The following is a 23,853-nucleotide window of genomic DNA, read 5'->3' as shown; positions in this document are numbered from 1 at the left end:
ATTTTTATCTTCTGTTAAGCTTAGTTTCTTCCTACAGAAACTGTAAGCAAATGGAAATAATAATATTTGGTCTACTCAAGGTTTCTAAGTAGCTAAAATGAGATGATATTCTGAAAATTCTGTGCTATAGAATTATATGAAATTGTCAGTCATGGTTAACAAGATTTCCCAATTCTTGGGCTTCCCTGGTGGCACAGTGGTTGAGAATCTGCCTGCTAATGCAGGGGACACGGGTTCGAGCCCTGGTCTGGGAGGATCCCACATGCCGCAGAGCAACTAGTGAGCCACAACTACTGAGCCTGCGCGTCTGGAGCCTATGCTCCACCACAAGAGAGGCTGCGATAGTGAGAGGCCCACGCACCGTGATGAAGAGTGGCCCCCACTCGCCACAACTAGAGAAAGCCCTCGCACAGAAACGAAGACCCAACACAGCAAAAATAAATTAATTAATTAATTAACTCCTACCCCAACATCTTAAAAAAAAAAAGATTTCCCAATTCTAGTAGTTTAGAGACAATTTTTGAATATATACTACTTGAGTGGGATTTTAGAATGATACTAAGGCTGTTTACAAAATAATCTTTGATTCCCCATTCATGTCATCTGAGAGGGTCCCTTTAAAGATGGAGGGTGATGGAAAAATTGAAAATGGCTATCACTTGTAGAATGTATGACCACCATTACTGTATGTATTTTTTGTTTGTGTTTTGGCTGTCTGTCCTCCCCATCCACCAGCCCCCTTCCCCTCCTTTAACATGAGCTAAAGGGCAGAATGGTGTGATGGAAAAAAGAAAAGAAAAATTGTGGTAAAGCTAGTATTTTCATAAGGACCCTAAATGCTTCTTTATACATTACTAGTTTCGAAAATAAACTACGAGAATCTTTGGGGAAAAGAATTTGTCAACAGATTATCAAGATCTTTTAAAATGTTCATATTCTAAAGAAATAGAAACATGGTCAAAGATTTCTGCAGATACTGAACACGGTATTACATGAGGTGATTTAAAAATGGAAATATGGTCAATGTCCAACATTTAAGGAAATACTTAAGTGAGTCATGGTACATTTAGACAATGTAAGTATATACTGACATTAAAAATGATGCTTGTTGAGATTTTGGTTACAGAAGTGTGGGTTATTGAGGTTTGTTAAGTTGGAAAATAAATAGTGTAAAGAACCCTAAAGTTAGCCCTAAATCTGGCATTAGCTGGCCTCAGGATCCTCACCTGGAAAATTCTATCATTCTCTAGGCAACTAACAGAGCGACCCTTATAGAAAGTGATAATGCAATGAGGAAAAGGGAAAGTATTGGAGAAAACAACACTTCTGAAGTAGAGGAGGAAAAGTCTAATGGAAAATGGGCCCACATCCTCCTCTTCCCACCCCATTGCCTCTCCTCCCCACCAAATTCTACTCTGAGCTATTATAACCAAAAAACTTTAATAATTTTTGCAAAGGCTTTGAAAAATTAACCCAGGACGATCTGTCCGGTATTGCTTTTGCAACACCTTTTATCTGCCAAATGAACTAAAAAAGTCTTGCAGGCAAAAGTCACTAATTAGGTCAACAAACTTTGGATCGCCTGTATCTGTTTTCCTTTTGCGGACATCGTTACACAACAGTCGGAGTTGAGCAACTTGCAATGGTGAGAGTCTTGGCCCTACATTCCTTTCATGCCACAGTCCGGTAAACAGAGGGTGAACTTTATTTAGCTGTTTCACCCTTCCTGGAAGGGTGCCTAAATTTCACCAAGGGAAAGCGATAAAGACGGCTCTGATTTACGATAGTTCGACTTACAATTTCTTGACTATACGATGGTGCCAAAGCTATACGCCTTCGGTAGAAACCATACACAATTTGAAATTTTAATCTTTTCCTGGGCTACCAATATGCAGTATGAAACTCTCTCCCCGGTGTTGAAGCTCCTAATCAGCCACCCAAACAGGAGGATAAACAACCAATACACTTATACAACCATTGTGTTTTTCACTTTCAGTACAAGTAATCAATAAATTACGTAAGATAATCAACACTTTAGTATAAAATAAGCTTTCTATTGGACGATTTCTGCCCAACTGCAGGATAATGTAAGCATTCTGAGCACATTCTAAGATAAGCTAGGCTAAGTTATGTTAGGTCTATTAAATGCATTTTCGACTTACGACATTTTCAAATTCCACTGGGCTTATCAGGACATAACCCCATCTTACGTGGAGGTAAGATTTGTAAAAATGATAGGTGGATGGGGGGTGGGGGGAAGCGCGCGCGGGAGAGACCAGGAAAAGAGGGGAGAGACCAGGAGAGAGGGGAGAGGAAGGAGAGGCAAAGGGGGCGTGGAGTGACAAAGATGGTGTCAGAACTGAGTACTGGTGGCAGGGCTTTCGGTGAGTGATTTCAGAACCCAGAAGCTGAGCAACCCTGTGGCTGGGAGGGGGCAGGAGGTGGGGGAAAGGCCTCAGAGTGGGTGTGGGGGGCGTGGTTAGTTTTCAGTAAACACTGAAAGGTACCGGGAAGAGAGGAAATGAGGCCAGCGATTTCGCGAGCTGTTGGGATGCTCTTCAACAAGCTCTGCAACTTTTCACAAAAGACAAGCTGCTTCATAAAGAGCACGATCTTGTTAGCATAGCAACCGCACTCCCACTATCCAATCTTTCCTCTGCAGATAGTCTCCGACCTCTACGCGTACCCCCAAACGAGCGGCAGGAACAACCTCCAAAATTCCAAGGTTCTTAACATTCAGCGTGAGAAACTACAAGTCCCAGGTTGCAGTGCTGCCTCAACCAAACACGACAGTACCCGTCAGAGAAACTACAAATCCCAGGATGCAATGCTGCCTCGGACCCCACCCATCACCCCAGCCCCCCAGCACCTCTTTGAGGATGCTGTCCCCGCGGAAATCAGATCAGGATCGGCGCTGCATGCTGGGAGTCAAAAGACCCAGAATAGGATTGGTTGAGACTTTCCAGGGACGACCATCCTCTTAGGCTTGGCCTGTGGGAGAAGGGAGGGAGCGCTGCGCACTTCCTGTAGACGCCGGCGGGCGACGGACTCAGCGAGTCCCCGCCTCACTAGGTACTAATCTCCCGCGCGTAGAAAGCGTCGGTGACCCAGCGGAAGTGATTCCTCCAACTGCCCCGGAACCCACGGCGGCAGGCAGCTGGGGGTGGGGGGGCGGCCCTGGTGTAGGGGCTGTGGCGGTGCGCGTGGACCCGGTGCGGGTGGCTGCGGTTGCTGCGGGGCTGACGAGTGAGTCTCGGGCTGGGGTGGGAACGGAGCTCCGGGCCAGCGTGGGGGACGGGGGAGGCTCCTAGTGGGGGCGCGCTCGCCATCCCACTTCCCACCCCTTCCCATTTGGGCGGGGAAGGAACGGAAGCTCTTAACCTTCCCTGGCCTCTTCGGCTCCTGGTTTGGGGGAGGGGAGAGGAGGGCGGCGGGACCTTTTCTGGCGCCGCTCGGTGGGCTTGGAAAAGGGTGGAAGGAGGGGCGGCGGCCGGCGAGACTGGGCCTCCTCGGGGTTAAACGCGGGCAGGGTGGAGTTAGGAGCATGGCAGCCCTGTCTCTTTCCCTTTTTGCTTTCCCCGGGTGCACTCAGATTCGTTCTTTTCTTGGGGTCAGTCCTTAGTCATAGAAGAGGGCCTTCGCTCTTTCCAGTTGCGGGACCCCGAGAAGTTTACCAACTTGTTGGGTGATCTCTGCCCGACTTGGTGTTTTGGGGCTGCCGTGCATCTGCCTCCCAGTCTCATCTGAAAGGAGGTATCTAGTGTCGAGTACAGTGGCCATTAAGTTTCTCTTATGGAACCTCTTTAATACAGCTATGGAGTTCGAGTTATTAGTGCGAGCATTCCTACTCTGCATCGCCTTCAGTGTGGAAAACAACCGCAATCCTTTAGCGTTTTAAAACCTCATTTTCAAACTGCCCGATTTGCTTTCTGATCCCCAACTAGTTTCCTTTTTTGTTTAGTGGACTAAAATGATACGTCTCGGATCTCGTTTACATTATAATTGTGGTATAATTCATGATGTTGAAATATCACGGTTCACACGTGGATTCATTCATTTTGGAGAAACAGTGGCAAGGAGACAACTATGGTCCTTGTCATCGTGGGTATTAAGTGCTTATTGCCAGTGATGATTTTGGCTTCATACTTAATTTTTAAATGGCTGTCCTTTTTTTTCTTAAGTGTGAGATTTATCTAATAACTACCATTCCAAAAAATATATATGTATATAAATTTATTTCAAATGGAAGATACTAGTTTCATTACATTATGGTAATTCTGTAATATAGTCAGTAGTTTGTAGTCAGAAGTTATAGTCAGTTCTATATATCAAGTCCCAAAGTAATATTTATATCTTATAAATTGCTTGTTTGGGTTTTTCGGGTAGATTTTTTTCAGTACTAGAAAATAATCTGGAATATCTTTGTATTTACACTGGTATGTGTTAATGCATTTCAGCTAACCTGTCCTAAATGTTTACTGTTCCGTTATTAAATAAGATCAGAAAAAGCTCACCCAGTGATGCTCAAAATTTCAAGCCTTGGTGATTAAGAAAACAGTAGTGCCGTTCACTCAACTCTTTATTGAGCATCTTTTATATGCTAAGCACTACATGAGGCCTGCCCTCACCGAGCTTGAGGAAAGAGGCTATACATTAAGTAAGCAAATACAGTTTCAGGTGGTGATAAATGTGAAGAGGCTATAGCTAGATGAGAGTTAGATTAAGTTAGAGTGACTAGGGTGTGGTGTCTGATTTTGAAAGGGAAGTGATCAAGGAAAACCTACTTCTCTGAGTAGTTAATGCTTTGCCTGGAGACTAAAATAATAAAGATCTGAAGGAAGAGTTTTTCAGAGAACAGTAACTGTAAATGCATAGACCTTAAGGGAGGAATGAACTTGACCTATTAAATACTAGGAAGGCCAATGTGGTTGGACGCTAATGAAGGAAGAGTGATGGGAGATGAGATCATAGTGGTTAGCAAGGAGTAAATAAGATGGAACTTTACAGTCCTTGTTCTGTACGTAATGAGAAGCCATTAGAGGATTTTGTGCAGGGGAGTGATACCTGGCTTATGCTTTTGATGACTGATGGCTGAGTGGCAAACTGACAGAGTGGGAGGGAAGTGGAAAAACCAGCTCCTAAGGAGGCTGGTAGTAGTTCAGTTGCCATGTGGTAGCTTGAACTAGAGATGTAGGGTTGGAAGTTAGTGAGAAGTGGTCTGATTTGGAATGTAATTTGAAGGTGGAGCCAAATGGTTCTTACCTTCGCCCCAGAACGAAAAAATATTTGAAGGAGTCACCTGTTTTGCCCGAGCATCTGGGTGAACAGTAGCACCATTTACTGGAATGAGGAAGACTGGGGCAGGTGCACTGGTTTCTGAGGAATAAAGCAGGAGTTCTGTATAGAGTGTACTGAGGTGGATGACTTTATACAGCTCAGAATGTGTGCAGTAGGCAAGTAAGATATCCACTGCTGTTGCTCGGGGGAGAAGTCAGGCTAGGGAGGTAATCTTGGAGTCGTATTTTACATGTGATATTTAAAACTATGGACCAGGGGACATCAAGTAAAGAGTATTAATGGAGAAGAGGGCAGATGGCTGGGAGCGCTCGGGTCAGAGGAGGAGCAAACAGTGACAGAAGCAGAAAGGCCAGGTGGGTGTGGCATCCATAATACTAAGGGAAGAAAATGTTTCAGAAAAGAGGGCAGAGTCAACTGTAAAACCCTAAGAGTAAGATGATGATGAAAAATTGACCCAGGGGAGACTTCCCTGGCGGTCCAGTGGTTAAGACTCCGCGCTTCCAATGCAGGGGCCCCGGGTTCGATCCCTGGCCCAGAGCTAGATCCCACATGCATGCTGCAACTAAGACCCCCGTGCAGCCAAATAAATAAATAAATATTTTTAAAATGAATAAATAAAATAATAAAAAAAATTGACCCAGTGACCAAGTAGTTGAAATTTGACAAGAGCACTTTGAATGGACTAGAGGTCTAAAAAGTCTGATCAGTATGGGTTACAGAGAAGTGTATGGTAGTGATGATGTTACAGCTTTTTTTTTTTTTTTTTTTCTGGTACGCGGGCCTCTCGCTGTTGTGGCCCCTCCCGTTGTGGAGCACAGGCTCCGGACGCGCAGGCTCAGCGGCCATGGCTCACGGGCCTCGCCGCTCCGCGGCATGTGGGATCCTCCCGGACCGGGGCACGAACCCATGTCCCCTGCATCGGCAGGCAGACTCTCAACCACTGCGCCACCAGGGAAGCCCCAGCATTTTGATATGTTGAATTTGGCAGGACAAAGTCCTTGGATCACTGTGCTTAGGTGGAAAGGTTGGCCTTGCATAGGAAGGATGATTTTTACTCAACTTTTGAAACAGGAAGTATATGGTATATAGATACAGGTAGGATGAAGGTGGAAAGATAAGGCAGTTGAAGTGATTTGTTTCTGTTTTGTTGGTGAAATAAGTGAAGTTGTCAGGGTAGGGAGGAGAGGTAGTTGGAGGTTTAGGAAATGCCGTGAATTTTCTCAGAGTAGGAAAGCCAGTTGACTAGGTAGGAGGATCAGTACGACACCAAGTATCTGTTTAAAGTGTGTGGCCATAAATTTAAAATTGAGACCAGTCACAATGGTTGTGACTTTTCTTCAGCCAATTCAGTCTTTGGTTGAGGCCTGAGCTCGGTGGAGAATCCGGTTTGGCCAGGGTTGGGATTGGGGTGGATAGCTACATCAGAGGAGAGGGCAGGGAGTTAAGGGTGTAAGGGCTGCGAGGCACGCATGGTGCCAGTCTTCATGAACTCTTCACAGTGGGATGAAGCAAGGTCAGGGTTGGGTTCATATTTGTTTACTTTCAGCCCATCATTTAAAGGTTCTTTTTAATTATTTTATAGTGTGTAGAATCTATAATTAGGTACACACTGTATAGTGAAGTACTTGTTCATACTTTTTAGACCAAAACAAAGGAGTTTGGAGATCATTGTCTAAGAGGGAGATTAGGTAGGTTACAGGGTAAGGCAGACAAGACAGCCTCAGTGGGAACACACAACACTCTAGGGCTCTTGAGTTGTGTGCTGTGTGGGAGTGACTCTTGCTTAATAAAGATGGGAAATTGGGAGTTATGGGCAGTTTGTTGTAGAGGGAGGGTGAATTTCACATGGGTTCAATCATGAAATGGTAGAGCTGGAAGGGACTTTAGTCACAGTTGAGTCCAATTTCCTCATTTGGGAGATGAAGAAACAGAAGTCTTATCATTTAACCTATCTGGGTCTCAACATAGAAATGCGCAGAGTAGAAATTCAAATATGGACTTCTAACGACACTGAGTTACTTTGCCAAAAGTATTAAAACTGCCTACACAAGAGTTAAGTACTACAGGAGCATTGTTATAAGTTGAATAAGCCAGAATGAGAATTTTATCTCATCCTGAGATACATAAATTCAGCGACACTCTAAACACATTCTAGGCAAGATATTCTGATGTCTTGTTACAAACGGGAATTCTGTAACTTCTGTCAATTTGTATTAATGGCCGAAGCCGCTCTTCTTGCCTCTTCAAATAGGCCTAAACATTAGATAATTTTTGGTTAATGTAATTTACTTTGTTTTCCAAATTAATCATATTCTTACATATTGTTAAGAACAAATCATCAGGCTGACTGACCATTGTTTCCTTCATGAGTGGCTTAGTTCCACATACTTGTTTCTTTTTAAAAATCAGTTTTAAATCATAGTTTTCTAGTTATTTGTACTTTCAAACACGTATTTTTATGATTTTTTTTAAATTGAAGTATAATTGACCCACAGCACTACGTTAGTTCCAGGTGCACAGCATAGTGATTCTATATTTCTATACATTACAAAATGATCACCACAGTAAGTCTAGTGCCATCTGTCACTGTACAAAGATATTACAGTATTATTGACTATATTCCCCATGCTGTAGATTTCATCCCCATGACTCATGACCCGTAACTGGCAGTTTTTACCTCTTAATCTCCCTTGCCTACTTCACTCATTCCCCCACCCCCTCCCCCGTGGCAGTCACTGGTTGGTTCTCCTGTATCTGTGAGTCTGTGGTTCTATTTTGTTGTGTTTGTTCATTCATTTTGGTTTTTAGATTCCACATATAACTGAAATCATGCAGTTTTTGTCTTTCACTGTCTGACTTATTTCACTTAGTATAATACCCATGTTGTCACAAATCGCAAGATTTCATTCTTTTTTATGGCTGAGTAATATTCCATTATATGAGTAATCTTGTAGTGTGTATGTGTGTGTGTATCATGTCTTTATCCATTCATCTATCGATGGGCACTTAGGTTGCTTCCATATCTTGACTATTGTAAATAATGCTACAGTGAATGTAGGGGTGTATGTATCTTTTTGAATTAGTGTTCTTATTGTCTTTAGAAAAGATACACAGAAGTGGAATGCTGGATCTATGGTAGTGCTTCCATGCTGTTTTCCATAGTGGCTGCACCAACTTAACAGTCCCACCAGCACTGCGTGAGGGTTCCCTTTTCTCCACATCCTTGCCAAAAATGATGATACCCATTCTGACAGGTCTGAGGTGGCATCTCGTTGTGGTTTCAGTTTGCATTTCCCTGGTGATTAATGATGTTGAGTATCTTTTCATGTATTTGTTGGCTGTCTGTGTGTTGTGTGTCTTCTTTGGGAAAATGTCTATTTAGGTCCTCTGCTCATTTTCTAATTGGGGTTGTTTGGGGTTTTTCTGATGTTGAGTTGTATGAGTTCTTTATGTATTTCGGGTATTAACCCCTTATCAGACAGATTGTTTGCAAACATCTTCTCCCATTCAGTAGGTGGCATTTTAATTATGTTGATGGTTTTGTTTGCTGCGCAAAAGTTTTTTACTTAGTTTGATGTAGTCCCATTTGTTCATCTTTGCTTTTGTTTCCCTTGCCTGAGGAAGCATATCCCAAGAAATACTGCTAAGACCAATGTCAGAGAACGCACTATGTTTTCTTCTAGGAGTTTTACGATTTCAAGTCTTACATTTAAGTATGTGAGTTTATTTTTGTATATAGTATGAGACAGTAGTTCAGTTTGATTCTTTTGCAGTAGCTGTCCAGTTTTCCCAACACCATTTATTGAAGAGGCTGTCTTTTTCCCACTGAATGTTCTTGGCTCTTTTGTCATAGACGAATTGATCATATAAGTGTGGGCTTATTTTTGGGCTCTCTGTTCTGTTCCATTGATCTATGTGACTGTTTTTTACATACTGTCTTGATTACTGTAGCTTGTAGTAGTGATTTGAAATCAGGGAGCATGGTGCCTTCAGCTCTGTTCTTCTTTCTCAAAATTGTTTTGGCTATTCAGGGTTATTTTTATATTTTTTTTCCCAGCAGAAAACATGAGGCTAATAGGTGAGAAACCCCTTATTTTACTTAAATGACATCAAACTGTACCTATCATTCTAATCTGCTTTTTAAAAAATTAAGTTTATCTTGGTATTTCCATGTTATTATATACATAGGTTTAACTTATTCCTTTTCACTGCCCGATAATATTTCAAATATTTCAAAAATATACTATTTTTGTTTAGTATCACCCATTTCCCCTTCCCTCCAAAACTTGGTTCTTAGCAAGTTTTAATGTTTTAGTTTTCTTATTACCATTGGGATCAAACATTTTTATACAGGTCTATGAGCTATTTGTATTTTTTCTTCTGCTATTTTTCTAGAGTTCAGTGGGGTTTTTTTAATCTGTTAAAAATTAATTAATTTTAAAACCAGATTTTAAAACAACCAAATTAAATTAATTTGGTTCTTTAATCTGTAGTGTGTTTTTGTGAGTGATGTCAGTTAGACATCTAACCTTATTTTTTCCAGGTAAATAACCAATGTAAAAAAGCAAAAAGATACAAGGAATAGATTTGCAGCTGTTGCTCTCATCTACTTAGCTAATCCAAGCAAGTCAGCTGAAAAACTATTAGAACTAATAAGAGAGTTTGTGAAGATCATGGAATACAAGCTCAACTTACTGAAGGTTTTCTTTAAAACACCAGCAATAACCTTTCAGAAAGTATAGTCGAGAAAACAGATCCCATTCATAATGGGAACTGTAAAGTACCTAAAAGTAGACCTAACAAGAAATGTGAAATAATAAAATGTGGACTTGCCCAACTCTTTAGCACAAACATGTTTATCACACTATTGTAATTAAAACAGTGGGGATATTGGTCAGGTATAAACAGATTGATGGAACAGAATACAGTCTAGAAATCCATGTAGTAATATAGTATATGATAAGGGTAACATTTCAAATCAGAAAAGGAATGGGCCATTTAAAGATCTTTTCGGTGTTCAAAGATACTAGGATAAAAACTGATTTCAGTGTAGACCCTAGGCTCACCTAGAATTTCTAAGTATTTGTTAGATAATAAAAATCTAAAAAATAAAAAACTATAAAAAAGTAATGTTTATATATAACACTCTAAAAGCACAATGACATCAAGACTTTGTTCATGTCTTCTGCCTGGAACTATTCTCAACCCACTGTTCAACCACTTCCTCTTACCTACCTAATTCATATATACCTAATTCAGTTATAGAGTACATGTTCAGACGTTCACACTGAGATTCTGTAGCCCCAGACTTAGATTTGTGTAGGTTATTTGTGGGTTAAGTCCAAATTTAATCATATTTCAAATATTTTTAACTTCCACGTAGGAATCAATGTTTACTCTTAATTGTTAGTGTTGATTTACTCTTTCTTTGTTAGTGATGGGGAGCTCCCTCCCCCACCCAACCTTAACCCTTGTATAAATGATGGAATTGATTTACTATATTAAGAAGTCTGTAGAAAAACTGTTGCTACCCAAAGGGCTTCTAAGGTGCGACTTTTCATGGTTGCTTAGCTACTGCTAGTTAAGTAAACAATCTGGATGTTTTGCTCTGGAGATTTTCCAGAGAAAAGTTGGCACTTGAAATTCTTCTTCTTTTACCTTTTCTAGCATTTTTTCCTTTTTTTGTGTTTTAGAAGGAGTACAAAGCAGTATGAACAGAAGAAAATAATAATGACTGATAAATTTTTTAATTGCTTACTACTATGACCAAAAAATGACAGACTACTGTTTTTAAATTTTAGATAACTATCTAAGGATTTATATCAGCACCTCTCAGCAGTAGTGGGAAAGAAGTTTTAACAGGAGCCAGAATTTATTACCATGGCGGTATGGAATAATGGAAGGGAGCGTGGGCTCTAAAGCAAACCTACCCAGGTTTAAATTCTCATGTTGCCACTTAAGCTGTAGAAGCCTTGAGCAGGTGGCAGCCTCCTCGTGTTTTCTCATCTCTAAAATGGGAATGATAATTCCCCTGTGGAAGTGTTGTTTTAAAATAAGACAATGTATGCAAGGCATTTAATGCCATGTTTACACTCATTAGGCCCTCATATGGTTGGTAAAAACGTTACATTGCCCCTGCTGCCTTTCTCTCACATTAGACATGGTACTTTAAATACCTCCCTCCATGCTTGGGGAGTGTTCTAGACTAACATTTAATTTCCCCCCCCACCCCGACTCTGTCAACACCTAGAGCAAATCATTCAGCCTCTCTATACATCAATGATGTTTTTTAAGGTGAGGGATTACATAGGTTTATTGGTCAGGAATTACTTAGAGAACAGGATAATTAGGATACACTGTTTTCCTGATAATGACATAAAAAATAATATTCGGATAAAAAAATCCTCCTTTGAAGAAATGCTGTTAAAATACAAATTACTGAAAACATGAGCTCTTTTCCTTTGGTAGTCATTTCTTTCACGAAATTTAAGAGTTCTCAAAAATTAAATTTTTTTTAACACTTCATTGTTAAATCTCAGAACTTTGGTAGCCTCTGTGCGGAAGAGATGGAACAGTAAAATGTATTATAGACGTGCACACTTACATAAGAAGAGGGCAAGCCTTACCTTTTTTATTCACATGAAAGCTACTTCACGTCCTTGGATTTATCATGTTGTCATTCATTTAGCAGATACTTGCTTTAATGTTTACCAGTATCTAGCAGATACAGTATACAAAGATGATTTAAGGCCAAGGGTGTCTCCTTCAAGTTCAGTTCAGCTCTTAAGGAACAACATATGTTTTTTGTTTTTGGTTTTTTTTGCGGTACGCAGGCCTCTCACTGCTGTGGCCTCTCTCGTCCCGGAGCACAGGCTCTGGACGCGCAGGCCCAGTGGCCATGGCTCACGGGCCCAGCCGCTCCGCGGCACACGGGATCCCCCCAGACTGGGGCACGAACCCGCGCCCCCTGCATTGGCAGGCGGACCCCCAACCACTGTGCCACCAGGGAAGCCCAACATACGTATTTTTAAACTGTTGTCCAAATAGTTACCTTAAAAAGGCGGGGGGGGAAAATCTGTATTTAGACTTTACTGTCCTGGGGGTGATCATCTTCTCTCAGATGTTCAGAAACTTGATACTGTTCTGTATTGTGGTGGCTGGGAAACTTACATAGCAGAGAGAGTCCTTACACTTGTAACACCAAGGACGTATTAAAAAATGACGGGAAAACATGTTATTCTGGCATTAATCTCAATACAGCATTGTTATATTTCAGGAAACTACTAAAGTTCCTGTGGACTCAAAGTAGAATTTCATAAGAACATAATGGGTAAGTTATATAAAAGTCATTTTGTAGTTCAATTAGTTGAAGCGTTCTTCTCAAAATAGGCCTTTGAAGTCAATGAATGCAAGTAAGAAAGTAGAGGAGACTGAAATTAGTTGTTTAAATCAGCAGCTTATGTTTATTATATATTTCTGAAAAGCAGATCAGTAACATTATTATGCCAAATTTAATTTGTGATTGCTAGTTATTGTACCTTAGGAAATTAGAAACTCTCCCAACAGACATAGAAAGTGGTTTCTCTTGCCAAAAAAAAAAAAAATACTGGAAGTATAAATTTAAATAATTGATAATTTTTATTTTTGTTCTTAGAGGTTGGCAAAAACTGCTAAAAATCTGTACTCTTGAATAGTCTATAATTAGAAGTTACATGCATCTTTATGAGTCCCCCAGCTTTTTATTATGAAAAATTGCAAGAATAATACACTATAGCCTTCACTAGTTAATGTTTTGTCATATTTGCTTTTCCTGCGTGTATACCTATGTATGTGTTTATATACCCACATATACACACAAAAACACACAGAAGCTTTTTTTTCTGTTCTGTTTATTTAGTTGTACATGTAATACTCCACACCTAAATGCTTAAGCATGCATCTCCTAATTCAGTCCATATTCAGGATTTCAGTTTTTTCAATAGTGTTCTTTACAGTGGGTTTATTATTTTTAAATCCAGGGTCCAATCAAGGATTACTTGTTGCATTAATTTCTCTCTTTTGTCTTCTTTAAACAGTTCCCTACTTTTGGGATTGGGTGAGGAGTGAGGTCTTTCATGACTCATTTAAATTTAGATTTGTCTGAGTATTTCGTCCTGCTTAGATTCAGGTTAAACATATTTGGCAGCGGTAGTACATAAGTGATTTTGATATTTATGAATCTCAGTTTTAGGGATTTCTAAATTAATAACAAATGAATGAGTAAATGGATGTTTGTAACTGAACAGTACTTCAGCTTCATCCTCTGCACTTCTCGCCGCTAAGTCTTCCTAAGTTTTTAGAATAAGCCTTAAGGTATTTTCTTTCAGATATTGGTACTATAAAAATTAAAATTCTCTCAGCACAAAATTGTAAAGTTATACGTGTGAGAAAAGATCTTAAAGGGTTGTATAAAAATATGTACTCCCTCAGAAAGTTACGCTGAGCCAACTCCTGTGGCCGAAGCCAGCATGGTGGCATTGAAGATAGCTGGTAGCCACCCCACCTCTACTCTGAATTTTTAAAATTGATTATTTGTCTGTAGTCATTATTTCAGTATTCATGCAATAATTTAAACTGGGCAGTAAAATGTTTTGATCATTTTTTTATGGATCAAGAGTAAAATGCTGAGTAAAGAAGGCCCTAAATTTTAGAATACGGGGCTTGTCAGAAGTTGCGCTCACATGGCATATGAACATTTATTCATAAACACACTATGCATCTTACTTTAAAAATGAGTATTTCAGGTCATAGAATTAAAGTTTTACTATTTGAACATTTTCTTTTAGTCTTCAAATTTGAATGGGCTGCTGTGTTCACAAATTGTTACTACTTCCATGAAAAATACTGGTAAATTTTCATCTAAAGTAAACATCCTTGGGAGTTCCCTGGTGGTCCAGTGGTTAGGACTTGGCGCTTTCTCTGCCGTGGCCCATTTTCAATCCCTGGTCGGGGAACTAACATCCCAGAAGCCATGTGGCCAAAAATTCAAAATAAAAATAAAGTAAACATCCTTGAATGTAAAGTTTATTCTGATATTGGAAAATATTTAGAGAATAATAAAATAAGGAGTTAAAAACTTTAAAATCTTGGTGGCTGTTACTCTCCAGAAATGCTTCTGCTCTGAGTTATTCAGATACTAACCTTGGTAAACCTGTTTATTTTTAATAACTTTTGTGATTCAAAAATTATTTTACTCCATACTTTACTTTAGATGGAGAAGAGAAAACCTATGGTGGCTGTGAGGGCCCTGACGCCATGTATGTCAAATTGATATCTTCGGATGGTCATGAATTTATTGTAAAAAGAGAACATGCGCTAACATCAGGAACAATAAAAGCCATGTTGAGTGGCCCAGGTAGGTACATTTCTTTATTTCCTCTTAATATATCCTCACTTTTTTAATGTTTGATGAATGTGTTTTTAAGTTGAATTAAATGACTCATAACATTAAAAGAAAGACAGTAACTGTTCTAACATTAATTACTGCATGGTTATGTTGCATTGGGAAAAAAGTGGCTTCTGCTATTTCCTGTTTTCAGTTATTTACCATAGTTTCAATAAAACCTAATTGATTATTTTGTAATAGGAAGGATCATTTCCCTATGTTTCCACGGTCAGTTCACTACAGAAGGACTCTGGTGATTTGTGCTCCTGGTTACATGTAAAGTTTACCTATAGAAGTTATTGCTTCCCACATATCTACTGTTCCCATTTTACCTCAAGAAAATTTTTCTTAAGGGTTGGAATTTCTGGAGCATGGGGTAATTCTGTGTTTAACTCTTGGAGGAAATGCTGAACTGTCTGCACACTGGCTGAACCATTTTACGTTCCTGCCAGCCATGTATGAGGGTTCCAGTTTCTCCACATCCTCTCTGACATTTTTTATTTTCCTTTTTTCTGGTTCTAGCCATCCTAGTGGGTGTGAAGTGGTATCTCATTGTAATTCTGATTAGCAATTCCCTAATGACTGATGAAATTGAATATATCTTCATGTGCTTGCTGGTCATTTGTATATTTTCTTTTGACGAATATCTATTCAATTTTGTTGCCCATTTTTTAATTGACTTGTCTTTTTGTTGTTGCGTTTAAGAGTTCTTTATAAATTCTGGACACTTTATAAGTTCTTTATAAATTCTGAACTTTATAAAGAGTTCTTTATAAATTCTTTATACCTTATGAGATAAATGATTTGCAAATATTTTCTTCATTCTGTAGGCTGTTTTTTCTTGGTAGTATCTTTTGATTCACAGAAGTTTTTTATTTTGATGAAGTCCAATTTATTTTCCCTTTTGTTGTTTCTGATTTTTGGAGTCCTGTCTAAAAATCCATTGCCAAATTCAATGTTATGAAGACTTACCTTATGTTTTCTTACAAGAGTTGTGTTTTAAGCACTTACATTTAGGTTCTTGATTTTAAGTTAATTTTTGCATATAGTGTGAATCAGCTTCATTCTTTTGCATGTGGACATCCCATTACTATTTGTCAGAGAGACCATACTGAATGGTCTTGGCATACCTGTTGATAATCAGTTGACCATAGATATGTACGTTTATTTTTGGGCTCTGGATTCTTTTCCATTGATCTATGTATCTGTCATTATACCAGTATCACACTATTTTGATTTCTGTAGCTTTGTAGTAAGTTTTGAAATTGGGAAGTGTGAGGCCCCCAACTTTGTTTTTCTTTTTCAAAATTGTTTTGGCTATTTTGGATCCTTTGCAATCCCTTTTCTATATTTTTTACTATGGAGATTTTAGAACATACACAGACTTGGAGAGAATAGCATAACACACCTTCCTGTACCCTAGCTTCAACTGGCTTCAATAGTTGTCAACATTTTGCCAGTTTTGTTTTGTCTATTATCCTAACTTTTTTTTTTTTTTTTTTTTGCGGTACGTGGACCTCTCACTGTCGTGGCCTCTCCTGTTGCGGAGCACAGGCTCCGGATGTGCAGGCCCAGCGGCCATGGCTCACGGGCCCAGCCACTCCGTGGCATGTGGAATCCTCCCAGACCGGGGCACGAACCTGTGTCCCCTGCATCGGCAGGTGGACTCTCAACCACTGCGCCACCAGGGAAGCCCAATCCTAACTTTTTTTAAGAGTATTTCAAGCAAATTTCTGACATTAGGTTATTTCACTTGCAAAATCTATGATAGTCCCCCTGCAACCTCCCCCCTGCTTTTTTTTTCAGACTATCAGTTTTACTAGAAACAAAGTTATTTGTATAATGTCCACATCCAGGTTATACTAAATCATGTTTCATCTTGTAAATTCATAATTAGAATTCTAGAGCCTTGAACAGAATCCAGTTTATCTTTCTAGCAAGAGTACTTTATAGGTGGAACTCTTGTAGTCCTATTGTATCACGTGTTTTAGCAATGTCAAGACTGATTAGTGGGTTCCAGAGTTATCAAGCTGATTTGTCCATGAGCAATTCCCCAGTCAGACTTTCATATAATATTTAGTTTTAGCATTCACTGTGATTATTGCTGAGATTTACTTCATTTGGAATTATAAAACAGAGATTTTCTAATTCTGTAATTTCTTCTGCATTTATTAGTTAGAACTCTCCTATAAAGAAGAACTATTTGGTTACCCTGAAATATAGTCTGTATGGGAAAGAAAAGATAAATGCTTGATTTTTTTTTCCCCTTTACATGTAATTTTTCAGAGTAAAGAATTGGTTCTCCAGCATCCTCCAACAGTAAAGAGTGTTTGTTTTGTTTGGTTTTTTTTTTTTGCATATATAGTTTTTATTGGATATTTTTCAGTCAGGTGCAGTCATTCTTACTGATGCTCAAATGGCTCCGTTTTTATGCCAGAAGGAGCACATCAGGTTGCCTCCTGCGTCCTTTTGACGCAGCTTTATTAGTCTTGAATAGCTATACTACTTTCTGTAATAAAGTTTCTCAGGTTCATTTTGTACATTATTCCTCAATCCTAAAAACAGCCATTCGTTAAAGAGCCCTGGGGTTTGGGGAGGTGGGTTTTTTTCGGTTTGTTTTTTAGTAGAAAATGGTACTTAGATACCCCACTGTGGGTGCTAGCAGTACTCATTGCTCCTGGGTTGAAGTGCTTTTAGACTTTCCTACTGGACAGAACTAAGATGTACTTTAGGGGAAAAATCCCGATGCCAACAAAATTTTAACTAAAAATTGAGATGAAAGGATTTTTAAAAAGCCTGATCTCCTTTAATTTAAAAACAAGACTTTTATCTTTGAAGCTTCAAACTTTCAGCACCAAACTAATGTTTGCATGAAAAGGAATGAAGTACTGATGCATGCTACAAGGTGGATGCACCTTCAAAACATTATGCTAAGTGAAAGAAGCCAGACACACATTGTTGTATAATTCCATTTGTATGCAATATCCAGAATAGATAAATCCATAGAGACAGAAAGTAGAGGGGAGTTCCCTGGTGGTCTAGTGATTAAGGATTCGGTGCTTTCACCGCTGTGGCCTGGGTTCCATTCCTGGTCAGGGAACTGAGATCCTGCGAGCTGCGCAGTGTGGCAAAAAAAAACCCAAAAACATAGAGAAAGAAAGTAGATTGGTGTTTTCCAGAGGCTGCGGTGTGGGTTTTATTTGGGGTGGCGAAAATGTTTTGGAACCAGATGGATGGGATGGTTGCTCAGCATTGTGAATGTACACTGAATTATACATCTTAAGTTGGTGACTTTTATATGAATTTTTTATTATTATTATTAATTTTTATTGGAGCACAGTTGCTTCACAATGTTGTGTTAGTTTCCTGCTGTACAGCAAAAGTCAGTCAGTCATACGTATACATATATCCACTCTTTTTTAGTTTCCTTCCCATTTAGGTCACCACAGATCATTGAGTAGAGTTCCCTGTGCTCTACAGTAGGTTCTCATTAGTTACCTATTTTATACATAGTAGTATATATATGTCAGTCCCAATCTCCCAATTCATTCCACCCCCTCTTTCCCACCCAGTAACCATAAGTTTGTTTTCTACATCCGTGACTCTACTTGTTTTGTAAATAAGTTCATTTGTACCGTTTTTTTTTTTTGGATTCCACATATAAGTGGTATCATCTGATATTTGTCTTTATGTGTCTGACCTCACTCAGTATGACAGTGTCTCGGTCCATCCATGTTGCTGCAAATGGCATTATTTTGTTCTTTTCTTTTGGCTGAGTAGTAGTCCAATGTATATATGTACCACATCTTCTTTATCCATTCATCTGTCAGTGGACATTTAGGTTGCTTCCATGTCTTGGCTGTTGTAAGTAGTGCTGCTGTGAACATAGGGTGCATGTATCTTTTCGAATTAGAGTTTTCGACTTTTCTGGATATACGTCCAGGAGTGGGACTGCTAGATCATATGGTAACTCTATTTTAAGCTTTTTAAGGAACCTCCATACTGTTCTCCATAATGGCTGTACCAATTTCCATTCCCACCTGTTATACGAATTTCACCTAAAGAAAACACTAATGTTTGTCTAGTGTCAAAGGCTTAATAAATGTCTATTGGTAATATTTCGTACATACATTTAAGAAAGAGAGTTCTCGTTATTGGCAAACAAAAATTTACCTCATTGCTGTGAATTATCTGCTGAATCCTTCTTTCCTTTCTCCACATCCCATCCTACCCCCAACCAATAGACAATTACTAGAAAATTTTAAAAATACTACATTCTCAGAAAGTACATTTTTCTGCCTTTTATATTCAGTGCACAGTGCTAGTGCTAGACTGCCAAGAAAATATTTTATCCCAGTAGTAAAGAAATCATATAGGTAAAGAAATTCTGAGAGATCACTAAAAACAGTTTATGAACTGTTATTAAACAAAGGGAGGAAGTAGCTTATGAGAGCTCATTAACATGACCATATTTTTTAAAACTAAAGGGGAAAACAATGGATTTACTTTCTTGAAAAGATTCTTTAAGGGTAGTGTTTTCACTTATCATTTATATTTACATGACAACATAGCACAGAGCTCCTGCTGGTCTATAAATACTTAATTCCCTAGACTGAATCTTTTTAATAAAGCTTTTTTTTATGTTTCTACTCAGAAATCTACATATTTCATTTGATGCTAGTTGGGTTTATCCTTTTTGCATTATATTAGTTTTGCTAGGGCTGCCATAACAAAGTACCATTGACTGGATGATTTAAACAAATTTACTTACTCACAATTCTGGAGGGTGGAAATTAGAGATCAAGGTGTTGGCAGAGTTGGTTTCTTCTGAGGTCTCTCTCCTTGCCTTGTAGATGACTGTCTTCTTCCTGTGTCTTCACATTGTTGTCTTACCTCTGTGTGTCTGCAGCCTCATCTCCTATTCTGATAGGGATGCCAGTCATATTGGATTAGGGCCTTAATTACCTATCTCCAAACATAGTCACATTCAAGTATTGGGGGTTAGGACTTAAACATATGAATTTTGGAGGAACACAGGTCAGCCCATATATCACGAACAAATTCCTTTTCTTTTCCAGGTCAATTTGCTGAGAACGAAACTAATGAAGTCAATTTTAGAGAGATCCCTTCACATGTGCTATCAAAAGTATGCATGTATTTTACCTACAAGGTTCGCTACACTAACAGCTCCACGGAGATTCCTGAATTTCCAATTGCACCTGAAATTGCACTGGAACTGCTGATGGCTGCAAACTTCCTAGATTGTTAAATAAAATAAATTATAATAAACTGTTAACTTTTTTCAGTATTTAATACCTGTAGTTCAGTTAGTAATTTTTTCATATATAGCATGTTGCCTGTGTGCAATTGAACTTTAAAGTTCGTTGCAAAGCAGATTATCTTCTGTTCTTTTGCATAGCAATCAGAGTTGAAATTTGTTTGCTACATCAACAAATTAAGGACATTTTCACAAATTGAGAAATAAAGAAATATGCCAATTCGTAGGTCGTTTTGCCTTATCCTTTGGATGTGATTTTTAAAATTAGAGCAGTGGTGATATAGTAAATGCTGAAATTTAAGCATAAATTCAACACGTTCTACAGGTAAATTATGGGGCTACATATTTTTATGTTTTTAGTGTTTTTTAAAAACCTATTCTGATCTTATAGCTGTCATTAGCATTACTAGAGTTATGCAATTGCATATAATTGCATTATAAACATGTTTATAACTTAGCCAAAATATTGATTTTTATAACTGTCAAAGACATGGGAGTTGAAATTTCTTATGTGTCTTTTGATAAACTGCAGTATTGTTTAAGTGTATCTTGTCTTTTTGTTTATTGCTACAATTTAAGAACTTTATTTAAAATCAGTTTTGGAAGATTACTAGGTACAGCTTTTGGAGCAGAGACTTTTTGAACTGTAGCCACATGGTCAACAAGTAAACTACATGACTTCAGTTTCATGTGCATTGTGCATTTTGGCCAATCCATTGACTATAAAGTTTCCTTTGCAATATTCATTCTTACATAGTCCCTTGTTGTGATTACACTTCTCATTATTTAAATATGTTTTAAAAGACTCACTATGAAGTTTTTCATCTAGATCCTAAGAGCAAGACTTCTCTGACAATTCCAGTCTTCCTCCATTCAACTGAAATGTTATAAAATAAGAAAAATGTGGAGAGATGCAGTGCAAATCTAATAATGCACTTTGATATAGTATATTAATTATCTTCTATTAATTAAAGTATGTCCCACTAGATATGATATCCATAATCTGGGTCTTCTACTGAACTCAAACTTATAGAAGAGGTCATTCAGCTTTTACACTAAGACAAAAAAAATATGAAGAACTATAATAGAGTGTCTCTGCTTAGTCATGAAAAAAGAAGCACTAGAGTTGGGTTTATTATTGTCTCTTAGTAAAACAAAGCTGTTATTATAGGGTCTATAAATTTAAGTCTTCAGCTTACTTCTTTAAGACTGGTTCAATATGGACCAGTTTTTCTGGAACCTGCAAAAACCATAAACAACCAAGATCAATAGAAGTAATTTTTCCTCTTAGAAGACCTAACATTGTTATTGAAAGCAATTAAATATAAATGTTAGTTGCATATATTTTAGTAACATCTTAAGACATACTGTTACATATTTTAGTATAGAATTATCAAGTACTAGAATTATATTCTGCTACTTGGTGACAATGACAATTATAAACCTAAGTGGTGATCTTAAAGGTCAAGGTGATAGCTAGAATACAGTTTAACTTTGACCCATTTTAGTAGGTTACTTTATATGTTAGGTCCAGAAGTTACCTTAAGTTCAAAATATTGAAATAGAACTGAAAGATTAGGAAAAACTGTATAGCTTGCGGCAAATGATACTTGCATGTTAATAAAGGCTATTGACTGAAAGGTTTGATGAACACTTGGTGTTTGATCTTTTTAGCCTTAATTTTCTCTTTTTTGAGGATGTATGAAACTATTGGCTTCAGGACATCTTGCCATATGATTGAATAGCAGGAATTTTTATTTGGTTCAGTTTAAGAGATGATTTTATATAGTATTGAGACCTTAATAGTTTTCTGACACTTGGTGATTAGTTTACTTTTTGAATTATGTGCAAATCTACCCAATACTTTTTCTGCACAGAAAATAGTACCACAAAATCCTTTGTTTTATTCAGTTAATATTTCATTTTTGTATTGTCTAGATTATTTTATGCTTTTTAGACTGCTTATCTTTCATGCAATTATTATTGGTAGATAAGTCTCCTTTTGAAGAGCTGTTAATATTGAGGAATACAATTTACTATAAGTAAATTCAGCTCATGTTAAAAGAGAAATACATTTAGAGACATCTTGCTATATATGGAGCTGTCATCTTAGCTGTGGGTCGTTTTGCTAAATTTATCAATTATTCTTTCAAAATGGTGCAGGTATTCTGAGAAATTATATAAAGTTGCTGTTAAAGATTGAAGAGTGTTTAAAGCTAGTAATTCCTATCTGTGTAGAGGAAAATTCATACAAATTAACAAAGCTTGGTGGCATTTAGACTTAGCAGTACTAAGTTGAGCTTCTGTTTAGTTATTTCTAAGTTTGGTAAAACACATAAGATCTGGAAATCAATAGATGTGGTTGATTTTATATAGTGTTTTATTTGCAATATATAAATCTCATTTAATTCCAGGCTAGTCATATTTGTGCTAAGTCTTTATATTCCTATTAGGCTATAATAAGAAACTCTTAAATATTATATCTTACACCTAATGGTTTGTTGGTTTAAACAAATATTTATTAGTCTAGAAGTATTTTGGTATATCACAGCACCAAACTAAGTTAAAAAGTATAAAATCTTGTGCTAATAAGCCAAGTTATCTTGAACAGGTGACTCGTTCTTCATTCCACTTCTAGGAAATTAAGGAGACTACACATCAATAGGGTGATATTTACCACATTTTTAAATGAACGAACAAGATTGTGTTTGTGGATATTGCTTAAATCTAAGATTGTAACATTACAGATGATCAGATTAGAAGAACTATAAATGAGAAAAAAATGCCTTTCTTGCTGCATCTTTTAAGTAACAGTCCATAAATTTCAGCTTTTGCTACTTTTGATTAAGCATTCAATATTACACAGCAGTACTAAATACATTAACTAGATTAATTTAGATACTTGTTGTTTTCTGTTGCCTGCTATATAAAGAAAATTCAATTTTAGTGATGGTCATCATTAACTTTATGATACAAAGGGAAATTTGTGTGCAGTTTTCATATCAGTATATGCAATGCCAGGTCAACCCAAAGCTCAGTTTTCATTTATGCTCTAACATAGTAATTTATCCTGAATTAGGTACATATGTATTTTATTTATTTACTCCATATTTCTTTACCTGAAAACACAAGACTTTTTTTTTAATGCCCTATAGAATATTCAGTTTCCTTTCTCCACATTCCCTTAGTTGCCCGCCAGCCCCCCTCCCCATACACACACACTGTATGTTTTTTAAACTGGGAAAATTTTAATGTTGCTTTGAGATAGAACTCATAGTCTTAACCACCATATTGTTCTATAAGTTTTGTGTTTATGTTATTATTCTAATATAGGACACAGGTGCATCAGTATTAGGTTTGTTTCCCCCTCTTTATAGTACTAGATGCTTAGCATCATTTTTAATACAAAAATGTTATATTTGGGCCTCCCTGGTGGCGCAGTGGTTGAGAGTCCGCCTGCCGATGCAGGGGATACGGGTTCGTGTCCCGGTCTGGGAGGATCCCATATGCCGCGGAGCGGCTGGGCCCGTGAGCCATGGCCGCTGAGCCTGCGCATCCGGAGCCTGTGCTCCGCAACGGGAGAGGCCACAACAGTGAGAGGCCCGCGTACCGCAAAAAAAAAAAAAAAAAAAAAAAAAAATGTTATATTTATTTAGGTATATATCTATATGCTAACACCCTTATCTGTGATAGCATCTATTGCTTCATTATTTAGAGAAGCATGTATAAGATGACAGCTTACAAGAAAAATTCAAATTTCATGTCTTTTTATTCAACCAGAATTGTCTAAAATTTTTTAATTTGAGCCACCTTTTACATCATGAAGTAAAGCTTGTGATTAATTCTGCCTATG

At 37.9% G+C, this 23,853-nt stretch overlaps 1 protein-coding gene across 4 annotated transcripts; it reads left to right on the top strand.

Moving 5' to 3' along the window:
• Positions 1-3,054: 3,054 nt before the first annotated feature.
• On the top strand, positions 3,055-20,035 carry ELOC (elongin C). Of its 4 annotated transcripts, XM_079722812.1 has the most exons (5): positions 3,178-3,246; positions 9,359-9,376; positions 12,575-12,628; positions 14,549-14,692; positions 19,801-20,035. In XM_079722812.1, exons 3-5 carry the CDS (start codon positions 12,625-12,627, stop codon positions 19,989-19,991), a joined length of 339 nt encoding a protein of 112 aa, XP_079578938.1. In that variant the 5' UTR covers positions 3,178-3,246; positions 9,359-9,376; positions 12,575-12,624; the 3' UTR covers positions 19,992-20,035. The 4 variants fall into 4 exon arrangements, with proteins under 4 accessions (XP_079578940.1, XP_079578939.1, XP_079578941.1 ...); XM_079722814.1 differs by lacking the exons at positions 3,178-3,246; positions 9,359-9,376 and adding an exon at positions 3,055-3,072; XM_079722813.1 differs by lacking the exon at positions 9,359-9,376 and having other exon boundaries at positions 3,144-3,246.
• Positions 20,036-23,853: the final 3,818 nt, after the last annotated feature.

The sequence above is a fragment of the Hyperoodon ampullatus genome (genome assembly GCF_949752795.1).
Source record: "Hyperoodon ampullatus genome assembly, chromosome: 17".
NCBI lineage: Eukaryota > Metazoa > Chordata > Mammalia > Artiodactyla > Ziphiidae > Hyperoodon > Hyperoodon ampullatus.
This window is presented reverse-complemented; position numbering and strand designations above follow the sequence as displayed.

Bases quoted from the DNA above. Each gene is read 5' to 3' on its own strand.
- ELOC (XM_079722814.1), top strand. The intron at 14,693-19,800 runs GTAGGTACATTT...TTTCTTTTCCAG, and splicing joins AGCCATGTTGAGTGGCCCAG to GTCAATTTGCTGAGAACGAA.